Source organism: Melanerpes formicivorus, unplaced genomic scaffold (assembly GCF_026170545.1).
Source record: "Melanerpes formicivorus ecotype bairdi unplaced genomic scaffold, bMelFor1.0.p_v2 SCAF_167, whole genome shotgun sequence".
In the NCBI taxonomy this organism is placed as follows: domain Eukaryota; kingdom Metazoa; phylum Chordata; class Aves; order Piciformes; family Picidae; genus Melanerpes; species Melanerpes formicivorus.
Genome location: NW_027142519.1, coordinates 595,538 through 610,959, shown reverse-complemented (window position 1 = coordinate 610,959; position 15,422 = coordinate 595,538). Strand labels below are relative to the sequence as shown.

General features: G+C 61.2%; 1 protein-coding gene and 3 non-coding genes across 4 annotated transcripts; all 4 read right to left on the bottom strand.

Moving 5' to 3' along the window:
* Positions 1–6,998: 6,998 nt before the first annotated feature.
* HSPA8 (heat shock protein family A (Hsp70) member 8) lies at positions 6,999–15,036 on the bottom strand. Its single transcript, XM_068169177.1, has 9 exons — positions 14,936–15,036; positions 13,787–13,996; positions 12,176–12,381; positions 11,930–12,082; positions 10,795–11,350; positions 9,862–10,064; positions 9,144–9,342; positions 7,991–8,223; positions 6,999–7,515 (listed from the first exon to the last, which is right to left on the bottom strand). The coding sequence occupies exons 2-9, from the start codon at positions 13,989–13,991 to the stop codon at positions 7,330–7,332; spliced, it is 1,941 nt and encodes a 646-aa protein (XP_068025278.1). The 5' UTR covers positions 13,992–13,996; positions 14,936–15,036; the 3' UTR covers positions 6,999–7,329.
* LOC137457320 (small nucleolar RNA SNORD14) lies at positions 7,838–7,933 on the bottom strand. The gene has a single exon (XR_010991233.1). It is a non-coding gene; the product is annotated as a small nucleolar RNA SNORD14 (small nucleolar RNA).
* On the bottom strand, positions 9,416–9,511 carry LOC137457321 (small nucleolar RNA SNORD14). The gene has a single exon (XR_010991234.1). It is a non-coding gene; the product is annotated as a small nucleolar RNA SNORD14 (small nucleolar RNA).
* On the bottom strand, positions 10,137–10,228 carry LOC137457319 (small nucleolar RNA SNORD14). The gene has a single exon (XR_010991232.1). It is a non-coding gene; the product is annotated as a small nucleolar RNA SNORD14 (small nucleolar RNA).
* Positions 15,037–15,422: the final 386 nt, after the last annotated feature.

The window sequence follows — 15,422 nt, the reverse complement described above, 5'->3', positions numbered from 1 at the left end:
CAACCTCCCTTCAGGTAGTTGCAGAGAGCAAGAAGGTCTCCCCTGAGCCTCCTCTTCTCCAGGCTAAGCAACCCCAGCTCCCTCAGCCTCTCCTCACAGGGCTGTGCTCCAGACCCCTCCCCAGCCTCCTTGCCCTTCTCTGGACACCTTCCAGCAGCTCAACCTCCTTCCTAACCTGAGGAGCCCAGAACTGGACACAGGACTCAAGGTGTGGCCTAACCAGTGCAGTATCCAGGGGCACAATGACCTCCCTGCTCCTGCTGGCCACACTCTGCCTGATGCAGGCCAGGATGCCCTTGGCCCTCCTGGCTGCCTGGGCACACTGCAGGCTCATGTTCAGCCTACCATCGACCAGCACCCCCAGGTCCCTCTCTGCCTGGCTGCTCTCAGCCACTCTGCCCCCAGCCTGTAGCACTGCCTGGGGTTGCTGTGGCCAAAGTGCAGCCCCTGGCACTTGGATGTGTTCAATCTCCTGCCCTTGGCCTCTGCCCATCTGTGCAGCCTGGCCAGGTCCCTCTGCAGAGCCTCTCTGCCCTCCAGCAGATCAACTCATCCCCACCAAAGGCCCAGCTCTGGGGCAGGGAATCAGCTCAGGAGTGAGTCCCCTCCTCGTGTTTCTGCTGCTGGAACAGGGCAGCCTGAGTGCAGTCACACAGCACCTCCAGCATGGCCAAGGGCTCAGGCCCAGCCAGCAGGGATTCAGGCAGGGCAGGTCCTGCCTGACCAACTGAGCTCCTTCCATGCCCAGGTGCTCCTTCTGTGCAGGCTGTGGATGTGGTCTGCCTGGACTGCAGCAAGGCCTTGGACACCATCCCCCACAGCAAGCTCCTGGCCAAGCTGTCAGCCCCTGGCTGGGACAGCAGCTCTCTGAGCTGGGTTAGGAAGTGGCTGGAGGCTGAGCCCAGTGAATTTGCAGCTGACAGCAAGCTGGGGGCAGGAGTTGAGCTGTTAGAGGGCAGGAGCAGCACAGGGCAGGGGGAAGCTGCTGGCAAGCCCTCCCAGCCCAGCCCCTTCTGTCCCCTCCCATCCCCACCTCTGTGTCCCTCCCACTGAAGCTGTGCTGCCCTCTGCTCCTTGTTTTCCACACCTGAGGAAGTCTCTGCTTGCTTCTGGGGGACAGCCCTCAGGCTGTGCTGCCTCTCAGCCAGGTGAGAGCTGGGGGAGAGCAACCTCCTGAAGGTGAAGCAGGGCAAGGGCAGGGGCCTGGCCCTGGGGAGGAAGAACCTCCTGCAGCAGCACAGGGCAGGGGGAAGCTGCTGGCAAGCAGCTCCAAGCAGAAGCAGCTGGGAGTGCTGGGGGACAAGGAGTTGCCCAGCAGCAGCAAGGTGGCCTGGGGGCCAAGAAGGCCAAGGCTGTGCTGGGGGCATGGAGCAGAGTGTGGGCAGCAGCAGGGCAAGGGAGGTTGTGCTGCCCCTCTGGCCTGCCCTGCTGAGGCCACCTCTGGAGCCCTGGGGGCAGTTGTGTGCTGCCCAGCTGCAGAGGGCCAGAGAAGTGCTGGAGAGAGTGCAGGGGAGGCTGGGAAGCTGCTGAGGGGCCTGGAGCAGCTGTGGCAGGAGCAAAGGCTGAGAGGCCTGGGGCTGAGAGCCTGCAGAAGAGCAGCCCCAGAGCAATGCTCAGCAATGCTCAGCAAGAGCTGAAGGGCCCCTGGGGGGCAAGAGGCTGGGGCCAGGCTCTGCTGAGTGGTGGCCAGGGCCAGGCCAAGGGGCAGTGGGCAGAGAGTGGAGGCCAGGAGGTTGGAGGGGAAGAGGAGGAGAAAGCTGTGCAGGCAAATCAGCCAAACCCACCCTGAGGGCCAGCAGAGTTCACACCATGCAGCTGTGGGGCCAGGACACCACCCCAGATCCTCCCCCAGCAGCAGCAATCCCTCCAGCCAAGCTGAGAGGGCTGAGGAGCTGCCAGCAGGGCTGAGCATCGCTGTGGGACACCCATGGGCACCTCTCAACCTGCTCCCATGGTGGGAAAAGACCTGCAGGAGGTTTGTGAGTGCAGCCAGGCAGAAGTAGATGCCTGGACACCTGCTGGGTCAGGAGGGGCACTGGAATGGGGTGAGATGATGAAGGGAGAGAGCTCGGGGGGTGCTCTGTGCCAGTCAGCCTCTGTAAAGACACTAAAAGAGGCACTGAGCTGCACTTGGGCACCATCCTAAGCCCCCAGTGTGCCTCCCCAGCATGCTCAGCCCTCTTTGTGGGCACTTTGGGGGTCCACAGCTCGGTGGAGCATGGGAACGATCAGCCTGGAAGCTCCTTGGTGAGAAGCAGCGACTGAAGGCAAGGAGAGAGCTTCCAAGGTGCCCCTCAGCTTGCTTTGACCACTGCATGGTCCGTGGCTGGCTGAGTCCCAGCACCCTCATGAGCTGCTCCACCCCCGGCTCGGGTCCCCAGGGAGGAAAAGCAGCCCAGGCCCTGCCGCAGACACTCGGCTGCAGCACACCCGCGGAGCCGCACCCCTAAAGTGCTTTCTTTGTGCCCCAAAGAGAGTCTCCTGCCCACGGACCCCGAGCCGGGAGCTGCTCCCATGGCTGAGCCTCCGCTGCCACCTGATGGGAACACGGCAGAGCTGCACGGGGAGACGGGAAGGGAGGCAGGGAGGAGGGAAGGGAGGGGAAGGAGGGAGGGATGAAAGGAGGGATGGATGGAGAGATGTAGGGTGGGAGGGATAAAGGAAGGGAGGGAGGGAAGGAGAGATGGAGGGAGGGAGGAATGGATGGATAACTGAAGGGAGGGAGGGATGAAAGGAGGGATGGAGAGATGTAGGGAGGGAAGGAGGGAGTGATGAAAGGAGGGAGGGAAAGATGGAGGGAGGGAAGGAGGGAGAGAGGGATGGAGGGGGGATGGGGGGGATGGAGAAGTGGATGGTGGGAGGGAGGGAGGGATGGAGGGGGGGGATGGATGGAGGGAGGGATGGAAGGATGGATGGAGGGATGGATGGATGGATGAATGGATAGGAGGATGAAGGGATGGGAGAATGGAGGGATGGATGGTGAGATGGATGGAGGGAGGGATGGAAGATAGATGGAAGAAGGGAAAGAGGGAGGGGAGGATGGAGGGGGGATGGAGGGAGGGATGGAGGGATGGAAGGATGGATGGATGGATGGATGGATGGATGGATGGATGGAGGGAGGGAGGGGAGGATGGAGGGATGGATGGAGAGATGGATGGAGGGAGGAATGGAGGATAGATGGAAGAAGGGAAAGAGGGAGGGAGAGAGGATAGAGGAGGAAGGGAGGGAGAGAGGGATGGATGGATGGAGGGATGGATGAAGAGACCAACGGAGGGAGGGAGGGAGGGAGGATAGAGGAGGAAGGGAGGGTGGGGGGGATGGATGGAGAGACAGATAGAGGGAGGGAAGGAGGGGGGATGGGTGTGCTTTCAGGCCTCCTGCAGCCCCTCACACAGCAGCAGTGGGTGAGGAGCAGGTGTGGCTGACACTCGTGGGGGGCACCAGGGCAGAAGGAGCAGACAGAAGGGGGGGAGGAGGAGGGGGAGGAACAACTAACAAAAATACAAATAAAAGGGAAAACCATTAGAAAACCTAAAATCAGGATTCCCGTGGGCAGGGCTGAGTGTGGCCCCAGACTTGGGGGGGGTGAAGAAAGGGCTGGGGGCAGCCTGCTGGTGGATCCCCTGGGACCCCACAGTGCTGCAGCTGCTGAAGCAATAAGCTCAGGGCAGACCTTTATTATTCCCCCCCCATATGAAATGCTTACGGGGGGGGGGGGGGGGGGGGGGGGGGGAGGGAAGGATGGAAAAAAGGCAAACAGGAGGAGTTTGAGTTCCCCCTCCAGCTCCAGTTGCAGCGCTGCTGTCTGCAGGCTCATCCCAGAGCGCCGCTCGCAGCCCCGGAGCCGGCAGCGCAGCCCTGCAGCTGGGGAGCCTGAGCCCGGAGTGCTCCCAGCACAGCCCCTTCTGTCCCCTCCCTGCCCCTACTGTCCCCTCCCTGCCAGAGTGCTCCCTGCCCAGCCCCTTCTGTCCCCTCCCTGCCCAGAGTGCTCCCTGCCCAGCCCCTTCTGTCCCCTCCCAGCCCCTTCTGTCCCCTTCCTGCCCAGCTCCTTCTGTCCCCTCCCATCCCCACCCCTGTGTCCCTCCCACTGAAGCTTTGCTGCCCTCTGCTCCTTGTTTTCCACGCCTGAGGAAGTCTCTGCTTGCTTCTGGGGGACAGCCCTCAGGCTGTGCTGCCTCTCAGCCAGGTGAGAGCTGGGGGAGAGCAACCTCCTGAAGGTGAAGCAGGGCAAGGGCAGGGGCCTGGCCCTGGGGAGGAACAACCTCCTGCAGCAGCACAGGGCAGGGGGAAGCTGCTGGCAAGCAGCTCCAAGCAGAAGCAGCTGGGAGTGCTGGGGGACAAGGAGTTGCCCAGCAGCAGCAAGGTGGCCTGGGGGCCAAGAAGGCCAAGGGGGTCCTGGGGGCATGGAGAAGAGTGTGGGCAGCAGCAGGGCAAGGGAGGTTGTGCTGCCCCTCTGGCCTGCCCTGCTGAGGCCACCTCTGGAGCCCTGGGGGCAGTTGTGTGCTGCCCAGCTGCAGAGGGCCAGAGAAGTGCTGGAGAGAGCCCAGGGGAGGCTGGGAAGCTGCTGAGGGGCCTGGAGCTCTGGCCTGGGGCTGAGAGCCTGCAGAAGAGCAGCCCCAGAGCAATGCTCAGCAATGCTCAGCAAGAGCTGAAGGGCCCCTGGGGGGCAAGAGGCTGGGGCCAGGCTCTGCTGAGTGGTGGCCAGGGCCAGGCCAAGGGACAGCAAAGGGCAGAGAGTGGAGGCCAGGAGGTTGGAGGGGAAGAGGAGGAGAAAGTTGTTTGCTGGGAGGTTGCTGGAGGCCTGGAGCAGGCTGCCCAGAGAGGTTGTGGAGTGTCCTGGTGTGGAGAGCTTCCATACCTCCCCGGACAATGCATGAAGGCCACCGAGGGGCTCTGAGCAGGCAGAAGGAGCTGGGAGTGCTGGGGGACAAGAAGTTGCCCAGCAGCAGCAATGTGGCCTGGTGGCCAAGAGTGTCCTGGGGGTATGAAGTGTGGGCAGCAGCAGGGCAAGGGAGGGAGGGAGGGTCTCTGGACACTGGTGGGACCGGAGGCCTTGCAGGGGGCTCCAGGGAGGTTGGGGCAGTGGAGCCCAGGAGTGATTCCTGGGCTGGAAGGGAGCAAAGTGCAGCTGCCAGGCTGTGCTGCTGGGATGGAGGAAGATGGACAGCAGCATGCAGGGTGGGAGGAGTGTGGGTGACAGCAGGGTGCCCTGGCTGAGGGCTCTGGGCTTGGAGAAACTGACTCCTGCCCTCCTTGAGGGGAGGCACAGGGGGAGGTGCTTCTGCCTGGAGGGTGGTGCCAGGACACCTGGGCACGGATGGGGGGCTGACCACCCCCCTCCAGTAACTACTCCTGCCCTGGAGGTGGCTCCTGCCATCAGGGGGTGGCTCTTCCTGCCCTGTAAAGGCTGCCCCTTGAGAAGGCTGAGGGCAGAGCTGCAGACAGCACTCAGTGCAGGGCTGCTGCTGCTTGGCTGCTGTCACAGTGCCAGCTTGGAGGGCACCTCAAAGCCTCTGTGGTCCAACCTCACTCTGCAACCCTGCTGCACAGCCAGGCACTGGGAAGTGGCCACTCCAGGGGCCTCTGCTGCCCAGGAAGCAGCAGGTTCCAAACTGCCAGGACAGCTGCCAGCTGGTGGCCACCCCCTCTGGAGGGGATTACAGAGGCTCCCTTCAGCTGGAGGATCTAAGGAACCATGTGGACACAGCTGCTGCAGCCCTAGACAGGCAGTTCAAGCTCCCCCAAGCCCAGGAAGCTGTGATCAGAGCACTGCAGTGCCTCAGCTCCCCAGGCTGAGCTGGGGCTGCTCAGCTTGAAGGTGCCAGGGAGATGTCCCCCACAGACACTGCAGCTCTCCAGGAGACTTTGAACAAGGGCTGGGAGTGACAAAGGCTTTGAGGTGGGAGAGGGGAGATGGAAATGGAAGCAGGTTGCCCAGGAAGGCTATGGACAACCTCCTCCCTAGGTGTTCAATGCCAGGCTGGATGAGGCCTTGAGCAGGCTGGGCTGGTGGGAGGTGTCCCTGCCCAGGGCAGGGCCTTGGAACTGGATTTCCAAGTCCTTTCCAACCCACTCTGTGATCTCTAACTGAAAGCAGAGCTTGGTTTGTGATGCCCCTGAAGGTGAGGCTCATGTCTCCAGCACCTGCTCCTCTGGCAGCCAAGGCTGAAGCTGGAGTTTGAGATGCAGAGCAGTCAAGTGCTCTCTGCTCAAGCCAGAGCCCAGCTCAGATCCTGCTCAGCTGGGCTTAGGTTGGCCGTGAGGATAAAGTTCTGCACCATGAGGACACTTGTGCCCCTGTGCTCAGCACTGCTGAGGCCACCCCTGGAGTCCTGTGTCCAGTTCTGGGCTCCTGAGGTCAAGAAGATTGAGAGACTTGAAGGTGTCCAGAGAAGGGCAAGGAGGCTGGGGAGGGGTTTGGAGCACAGCCCTGTGAGGAGAGGCTGAGGGAGCTGGGGTTGCTTAGCCTGGAGAAGAGGAGGCTCAGGGGAGACCTTCTTGCTCTCTCCAACTCCCTGCAGGGAGGTTGGAGCCAGCTGGGGATTGGGCTCTCTAGCAAGCAGCAGCAGAACAAGAGGACAGAGTCTCAAGCTGTGCCAGGGAGGTTTAGGCTGGAGGTGAGAAGAAAAGTTCTTCCCTGAGAGAGTAGTTAGCCCTTGGCATGTGCTGCCCAGGGATGTGGTGGAGTCCCTGTGCCTGGAGGTGTTCAAGAGGGGATTGGATGTGGCACTTGGTTGCCATGAGGTCTGTGGTGGCAGGTTGGCCTTGATGACCTCTGAGGTCTCTTCCACCCTCGGTGATACTGTGACACTGAACACTGCAGGGTGCCCTGAGAGGGTGTTGAGGCCTCAGCCCTAGGCCTGCTCCACACTAAGTAGAGGATGGTGGAGGCTTGAGCTGCACTGCAGAGGCCCCTCCCACCCCCCCACCCTGCCCCTTTCCTTCCCCCCCACCCTCGCTTGCCCCCCCTGCAGGAAGCGCCAGCAGCAGCCAGGGGATGCCCATTAAATAGTTTTTATTGGAGGACAGAGAGTTGCATTCCCACTCCTGTACAGTACTGTAAAGTGCAATGGCAGCCAGCTCCCTCCTGTGCACATCTTCAAGTAGTTCCAATGCCCAGAAATTTTGCTTGTTGTGGTTATTTTTTCCTCCCCCCCCTTCCTCTTTCTCCTCATTGGATTTATTTTACAGCAGCTCAGTTATGGAGTCTGAATCTGGCAACAAAGTACACCCCAAATGTGCCTACAGGTTTGGGGCCTTCAGCCTAAGCCCCAAGCCCAGAGGTTCTCTCCAACACTAACTGCTAGTGGAATGCATCTCCCAGGGCCTTTAATCCACCTCTTCAATGGTTGGTCCAGAAGAGGCTCCCCCGGATGGAGGAGCTCCACCGCCAGGGAATCCACCAGGCATGCCCCCAGGCATTCCTCCTGCACTCTGGTACAGCTTGGTGATGATGGGGTTGCAAACCTTCTCCAGCTCCTTCTGCTGGTGCTCAAACTCCTCCTTCTCAGCAGTCTGGAGGGGGAAAAAAATCACAACAGAAGCTCAGCACCTGCTGCTCTCACCAGATGGACACTGGGGTGAAAAGCGTCACCTAGCACTAACCCCCCCTGCAGGGGTTGGTGTTACCCTAACCAAGTCACACCTGCCTTGGGCTAGCTGCCAGCAGCATGTCTGGCTTGGCCTACACCTTCCCCCCCTAAGCCAACCCTCCAGACCCTCTCCATCACTCCTGGAGCCCACAGTGCTCCTGGAGCCCCTCAGCTGAGGTCAGGGAGGATCCTGCTTGCAAGCTTGGCCAGCCTCAGCTTGCAGGAGCTGTGAGCTCAAGCTGTGGTCGCTCAGACATCCAAGGAAGGTACTTGGCCCAACAGAGTCTTTCGACTTCTGGTGGAAACTACGAATGGCTTTGGAGTCACTTTCATCACAGCAACCACTGAGGCTCCCCTCCACCCTCCTGACCTCCCCAGCAGCCCAGGGCAGGACAGACCTGGTTCTTGTCCAGCCAGTTGATGATCTCATTGCATTTGTCCAGGATCTTCTGCTTGTCCTCATCAGAGATCTTGCCCTGGAGCTTCTCATCTTCCACTGTAGCCTTCATGTTGAAGGCATAGGACTCCAGGGAGTTCTTGGAAGAGACCTTGTCACGCTGCTTCTCGTCCTCTGCTTTGTACTTCTCGGCTTCCTGGACCATCCTCTCGATGTCCTCCTTGCTCAGCCGGCCTGCAGAGCACAGCAGCACTTCACTCACCCCCAGCTCAGCCACCTCAGACTGCCCAGCTCCCTCCCCCATCAGCTCAGCACCAATTAGCTTGGGTAGGCAGGGAGCACCCCAAGCCTTTCAGGAAGCCCATGAAAGGCTGCTTGCAGTAAAGCCCTGGGTGACTGCAAGAGGCTGGGGAGGGACATTAGAGGGCATCAGGTAATGGTGAGACTGAGGAGAATGGAACAAAACTGGAAGTGGGAGAGGGAGATTGGATGGGAGGAAGAAGTTGTTGCCCAGGAGGGTGGTGAGAGCCTGGCCCAGGCTGCCCAAGGAGCTCTGGGCCCAGTTCTGGAGGCTCTGTGCCAGGAAGGCTCTGGAGGGGCTGGAAGGTGTCCAGAGCAGGGCCAGGAGGAGGAGCAGAGGGCTGGAGCTGCTCTGCAGACAGCCTGAGAGAGTTGGGCTTGTGCAGGCTGGAGAGAAGGCTCCCAGGAGACCTTCTGGTGGCCTTCCAGGATGTGCAGGGGGCTGCAAGCAAGCTGGGGAAGGACTTTGGAGGGTGTGAGGGAGGGATAGGAGTGGGGGGGATGGAGCAGAAGTAGAAGTGGGGAGATTGAGATTGGCTGTGAGGAAGAAGTTGTTGCCCAGGAGGGTGGTGAGAGCCTGGCCCAGGCTGCCCAGGGAGGTGGTGGAAGCCTCCTGCCTGGAGGTGTTTGCAGCCAGGCTGGAGGTGGCTGTGAGCAACCTGCTGTGGTGTGAGGTGTCCCTGCCCACGGCAGGGTGTTGGGGCTGGCTGAGCCTTGAGCTCCCTTCCAGCCCTGACAATTCCATGGTTCTATTGCCAGATCAAGGTGCAGATGCACTCTGGGCCAAGCTTGAGTGCAGAAGGCAGAGTGAGAAAGCAAAGTGAAGCTGCCAGCCTCAGCCACATGCTCCTTACCCTTGTCATTGGTGATGGTGATCTTGTTCTCCTTGCCAGTGCTCTTGTCCACAGCAGAGACGTTGAGGATGCCATTGGCATCAATATCAAAGGTGACTTCAATCTGAGGCACACCTCTGGGAGCAGGGGGGATACCAGTCAGCTCAAACTTGCCCAGCAAGTTGTTGTCCTTGGTCATAGCACGTTCACCTTCATAGACCTGGAGAGAAAGGAGAGCAAGTCAAGGCCCAGGTCTGAGCACACGCTGCTGGGGCTCTCCTGAGGGGCCATGGTCGCTCAGACATCCAAGGAAGGTACTTGGCCCAACAGAGTCTGTTGACTTCTGGTGGAAACTACGAATGGCTTTGGAGTCACTTTCATCACAGCAACCAAGACAGGCCCAAGGGGCAGCAGCTGGAGGAGGTCAGACAGCCTGGGGATTAGGAGTTCTTTCCAGTGAGGGTGGTGACACACTGGAACAGGTTTGCCCAGAGAGGCTGTGGCTGTCCCCTCCCTAGAGGTGGTTTCAGGCCAGGCTGGATGAGGCCTTGAGCAAGCTGGGCTGGTGGGAGGTGTCCCTGCCCATGGCAGGGGGTTGGAGCTGCAGGAGCTTTCACACCCAATCCAACCCAAACCCCTCCGAGAGTGATTGCCCAGGACACAGCACCCCTGCTTTGAGTGACTTCAGGTCTCAAGCAGGGTCTGAGTTACCCAAGTGCACCCCCAGCTCCCTGCTTACCTGGATCAGCACACCAGGCTGGTTGTCAGAGTAGGTTGTGAAGGTCTGGGTCTGCTTGGTGGGGATGGTGGTGTTGCGCTTGATCAGCACTGTCATGACCCCCCCAGCAGTCTCAATGCCCAGAGACAGGGGAGTCACATCCAGCAGCAGCAGGTCCTGCACGTTCTCAGACTTGTCTCCAGACAGGATAGCAGCCTGCACAGCTGGGGGAGAGCAAAACACAACACTCAGAGCCCTGCCACAGGCACAGCACACGGCACAGGTCAGCCCATGGCTCGCTCAGACATCCAAGGAAGGTTCTTGGCCATCATCAGTAAACTTCTGGTGGAAACTACGAATGGCTTTGGAACCAGATTCATCATTGCAAGCTCAGTGCTTGGGAAAAGCTTTAGTCATTCAGGTGGAGCACCTAAGGCCTCCACCAGCACTGCTCTGACACCTCAGACAGCACAGGGGGAGACCTAAGGCCTCCACCAGCACTGCTCTGACACCTCAGACAGCACAGGGGGAGACCTAAGGCCTCCACCAGCACTGCTCTGACACCTCAGACAGCACAGGGGGAGACCTAAGGCCTCCACCAGCACTGCTCTGACACTTCAGACAGCACAGGGGGAGACCTAAGGCCTCCACCAGCACTGCTCTGACACTTCAGCCAGCACAGGTGGAGCTCCCAGGGCCTGCACCAGCACAGCTCTGACACTTCAGAGAGTACAGGGCGAGACCTAAGGCCTCCACCAGCACTGCTCTGACACTTCAGCCAGCACAGGGTGAGACCTAAGGCCTCCACCAGCACTGCTCTGACACTTCAGACAGCACAGAGTGAGACCTAAGGCCTGCACCAGCACAGCTTTGACACTTCCGAGAGTACAGGGTGAGACCTAAGGCCTCCACCAGCACAGCTCTGACACCACAGAGGCACCCCGGGGTCATTACCTGCGCCGTAGGCCACAGCCTCGTCAGGGTTGATGCTCTTGTTGAGCTCCTTGCCGTTGAAGAAGTCCTGCAGCAGCTTCTGGATCTTGGGGATGCGCGTGGAGCCGCCCACCAGCACGATGTCGTGGATCTGGGACTTGTCCAGCTTGGCGTCCCGCAGCGCCTTCTCCACGGGGTCCAGGGTGCCGCGGAAGAGGTCGGCGTTGAGCTCCTCGAAGCGAGCCCTGGTGATGGAGGTGTAGAAGTCGATGCCCTCATAGAGGGAGTCGATCTCGATGCTGGCCTGGGTGCTGGAGGAGAGGGTGCGCTTGGCGCGCTCGCAGGCCGTGCGCAGGCGCCGCACCGCCCGCTTGTTCTCGCTGATGTCCTTCTTGTGCTTGCGCTTGAACTCGGCGATGAAGTGGTTCACCATGCGGTTGTCGAAGTCCTCCCCGCCCAGGTGGGTGTCCCCTGCCGTGGATTTCACCTCGAAGATCCCATCCTCAATGGTCAGGATCGACACATCGAAGGTGCCACCGCCCAGGTCGAAGATCAGAACGTTCCGTTCAGCACCCACCTGCAAAGAGACCGAGTGTCACAACTCCTGTGGAGCGCCCCCCAGGGGCTGGAGGGGCTGGAAGGTGTCCAGAGCAGGGCCAGGAGGAGGAGCAGAGGGCTGGAGCTGCTCTGCTCTGCAGACAGCCTGAGAGAGTTGGGCTTGTGCAGGCTGCAGAGGAGAAGGCTCCCAGGAGACCTTCTGGTGGCCTCCCAGGATCTGCAGGGGGCTGCAAGCAAGCTGGGGAGGGACTTTGGAGGGTGTGAGGGAGGGACAGGAGTGGGGGGGATGGAGCAGAAGTAGAAGTGGGGAGATTGAGATTGGCTGTGAGGAAGAAGTTGTTGCCCAGGAGGGTGGTGAGAGCCTGGCCCAGGCTGCCCAGGGAGGTGGTGGAAGCCTCCTGCCTGGAGGTGTTTGCAGCCAGGCTGGAGGTGGCTGTGAGCAAGCTGCTGTGGTGTGAGGTGTCCCTGCCCATGGCAGGGGGTTGGGGCTGGCTGAGCCTTGAGGTCCCTCCCAGCCTAACAACATTCTATGACTCTCAGCTGCTAGCTCAGCAGGTCTGCTCCCTAGGCAGCAGCAGGGGCTGCACCCTCTGCTCACCTTCTTGTCCAGCCCGTAGGCGATGGCAGCAGCTGTGGGCTCGTTGATGATCCGCAGGACGTTGAGGCCCGCGATGGTTCCGGCGTCCTTCGTGGCCTGGCGCTGGGAGTCATTGAAGTAGGCCGGCACGGTGACCACGGCGTTGGTGACGGTCTGCAGAGGCACACAGCAGGGTCAGCCCTGCTGGCAGCTGCTCACACCCACCCCCCCCAGCCACCACGCTCCTCTCAGCCCCCCCAGCCTCACCTTTCCGAGGTAAGCTTCGGCAATTTCCTTCATTTTGGTTAACACCATGGAGGAGATTTCCTCTGGGTAGAAGCTCTTGGTCTCCCCCTTGTACTCCACCTGCACTTTGGGCCTGCCAGCATCGTTGACCACAGTGAAGGGCCAGTGCTTCATGTCAGACTGCACCACTGAGTCGTCAAACCGACGCCCAATCAACCGTTTGGCATCTGCAGGAGATCAATAGGCCACGTCAGATGTGCTCAGTGCTCACTGCTCGCCCCAAGGCCCTCAGCACCCTGCTCCAGTGGGAGGTGTCCCTGCCAGCACCAGGGAGATGGAACTGCAGAGCCTTCAAGCTCCTTCCCAACCCAAACCACTCCATGATCCCAACAGGTTGAACTCTCCCCAAGCCTTATAGCTCAGAACTCTGAAACGCTGCAGCTGGGCCTGAACTGTGTCCATCTTGCCCAGACACAGCTGGACAGCTGTGGCTTAGCTGGCAGTGCATAACACCCTTAATGGGAAGGCTGAGTTCAAGCCTGCAGTGGGCAGTAGTGTCCTCCCTACTCTAGTCATGAGGTCTGTGGTGGCAGGCTGGACTCGATGCTCTTTGAGGTCTCTTCCAACCTTGGTGATACTGAATGCTGGAGGCATGCTGCTGTTCCACCCCTTGGCTGCAGCAAGCTCACAGGCACCACCCTGCTGCCCCCACAGCAGTGCTACAGCTGCTGCACCATGCAGCACAGGAGCTGGAGCAGTGCAGCTGGTCAAGGCCTCTTGGCCAAACACCAAAGAACAGCCTGCAGCAAGGCAAGTGTTTAACTGTTGCCTTAATTAAGGATTAGTAATTAAGTTACTGAATATAAATTACAGGGAGAGGCTTTCCATAAGCAATTGTAGGCACAGGTTATGGAGCAGTAAACTCTTAACTGAAGGAAGCTAAACTTAGACTAGAGGGGATGAAGAAACTCTTTCAGGTGAGGGTGGATGAACTGAACAAGCTGCCCAGGGAGGTCCTGGGAAGCCCTAATTGTGTCCTTCCAGGATGTGCAGGGGGCTGCAAGCAAGCTGGGGAGGGACTTTGGAGGGTGTGAGGGAGGGATAGGAGTGGGGGGGATGGAGCAGAAGTAGAAGTGGGGAGCTTGAGCTTGGCTGTGAGGAAGAAGTTGTTGGCCAGGAGGGTGGTGAGAGCCTGGCCCAGGCTGCCCAGGGAGGTGGTGGAAGCCTCCTGGCTGGAGGTGTTTGCAGCCAGGCTGGAGGTGGCTGTGAGCAAGCTGCTGTGGTGTGAGGTGTCCCTGCCCATGGCAGGGGGTTGGGGCTGGCTGAGCCTTGAGCTCCCTTCCAACTCTCTCAGTTCTGTGATTGTATGATGCCGTGGCCAGACTGTATAAGGCCTTAATGTGATATATTAGAAGGTGTTCCTGCCTGTGGGGGGTTGGTTCGAAATGTATTATCATTAAACTCCCTTCCAACCCAAGTCACCCTACACCTCTTTGAAGTTAACAGCTTTAATTTGCAAGATTGTTTGACCTGAGCTATCTACCAAGGATCTTTGCAAGGAGGGAACATGCCCCACCACACCACACCACGGCACGTTCCGTGCACAGGGCTGTGCCAAGCCGGCAGCCTCACCGAAAACTGTGTTGGTTGGATTCATTGCGACCTGGTTCTTGGCGGCATCGCCGATCAGCCTCTCGGTGTCCGTGAAGGCGACGTAGCTGGGCGTGGTCCGGTTGCCCTGGTCGTTGGCAATGATTTCCACCTTCCCATGCTGGAACACACCCACGCAGGAGTACGTGGTGCCCAGATCGATTCCGACGGCTGGTCCCTTGGACATCTTGTCTGAGGAGGCAGAACGAGCAAAAGGAGCTGAGCAGAGCCGTAAGCATTCGGCGGTTGAGGGCTCTCTGGCCCGGTGCTGCGCCAGCAGCGCTGCGAGGCGCCGCGCACGGACCCCGCTGCGCAGCCCAGCCACGCGCCCCGCCCGCCCGCGGACTCCACCTCCCAGCACGCACCGCGCCGCCCGCGTCACGTGGCCGGCGGCCGCCATCTTGGGCGCCGGGAAGCGGCGCCGCGCGCTCGCTCGCCCCTTGGCGTGGGCCGAGCTCCGCGCGGGCCATGTGGCCTGGCACAGACCCAGCCGCGCTGCGACACCAACCCTCCCCCTGCCCCCTCCTCCCCCCCTCCTCCCCGCCAGCCTTCCCGCACCCAGCGGCGAGGCGCAGCAGCGCCTCCCCCGCCCGCCCTCCGTTCCGCACCCGTGGCGCTGCCGCTCGCGCCGCCGCCGCCGCCCGGGACTACGAACCCCAGCGCGCGCGGCCTGCCCGCGCCCGCAGCGCCACCTCTGCCCCCTCCCACGCGCGGCCCCGGGGCGGCCCCGGCGGGAGGCAAAGCGCGCGCCGGCTCTCCTCTTGCTCTCCTCCGCCTCCTCCCTCCGCCTCCCTCCTCCCCCCCTTCCCCCCCCCCGCCCCTCTCCCCCCTCCCCCCCCCGCCCACCATTTCGGGCCGATAAAAAAAGGAACCCGGGCAGCCGCGGCGAGGCGCGGCGGCTCTCAGGAAACAAAGTACAACACTGCCCAACCCTTTGCGGAACCGCCGCCCCCCCCCCCACACACACCGAGACACCACAAAACCCAAGCCCAGGGCAGCGGCGGCGAACCGCTCTCCCCTCCACCCCCCCCCGCACGGCCCCGATCAATCGCCCAGCGGCAGCCCCTCGGGGTGAAAAAGGGCAGCTCGGGCAGCGCCCATCCGCCCGCCCGCAGCAGCAGGCCCCGTTACCTGAGCGGTGCAGACAGGCCGGGACGTGCACAAAGGAAGAAGCGCTGCGTAGCTCGCTGCCCAATGAGACCTCTCGCCGCCCGCCCCGCCGCCTTTATATATCCCCTCAGAACCTTCCAGAAGCGCCCGCCCCTTCTCGCCGCCCCAGCCAATGGGCTGGCGTATTCCGGCACGCTGGCAGCCAATGGGACGCTGCCGGAACCCGCCGGCGCGGTGACGCGCACAGGAAGCGGGCGTGCCCGCCGGCCGGTATTCTCGAACCTTCATGCGCTTTCCTCTCTCCCCCCCACCCCCCCCCCGCCCTTCCCGCCCCATCCGCCCACCCCTCCGCAACGCCCCGCGATGCGCGCAGGGCGGAGCTTCGCTTGCGCGGCAACCAATGAGAGCCCTCCAGCGGCCGCGCGCCGGCGACGATACCGACGCTCATACGCTGAAGGAGACGGTGGGGGGCAGACCAAGAGCGCCGGAGGGCGAACGGCAGCCAATC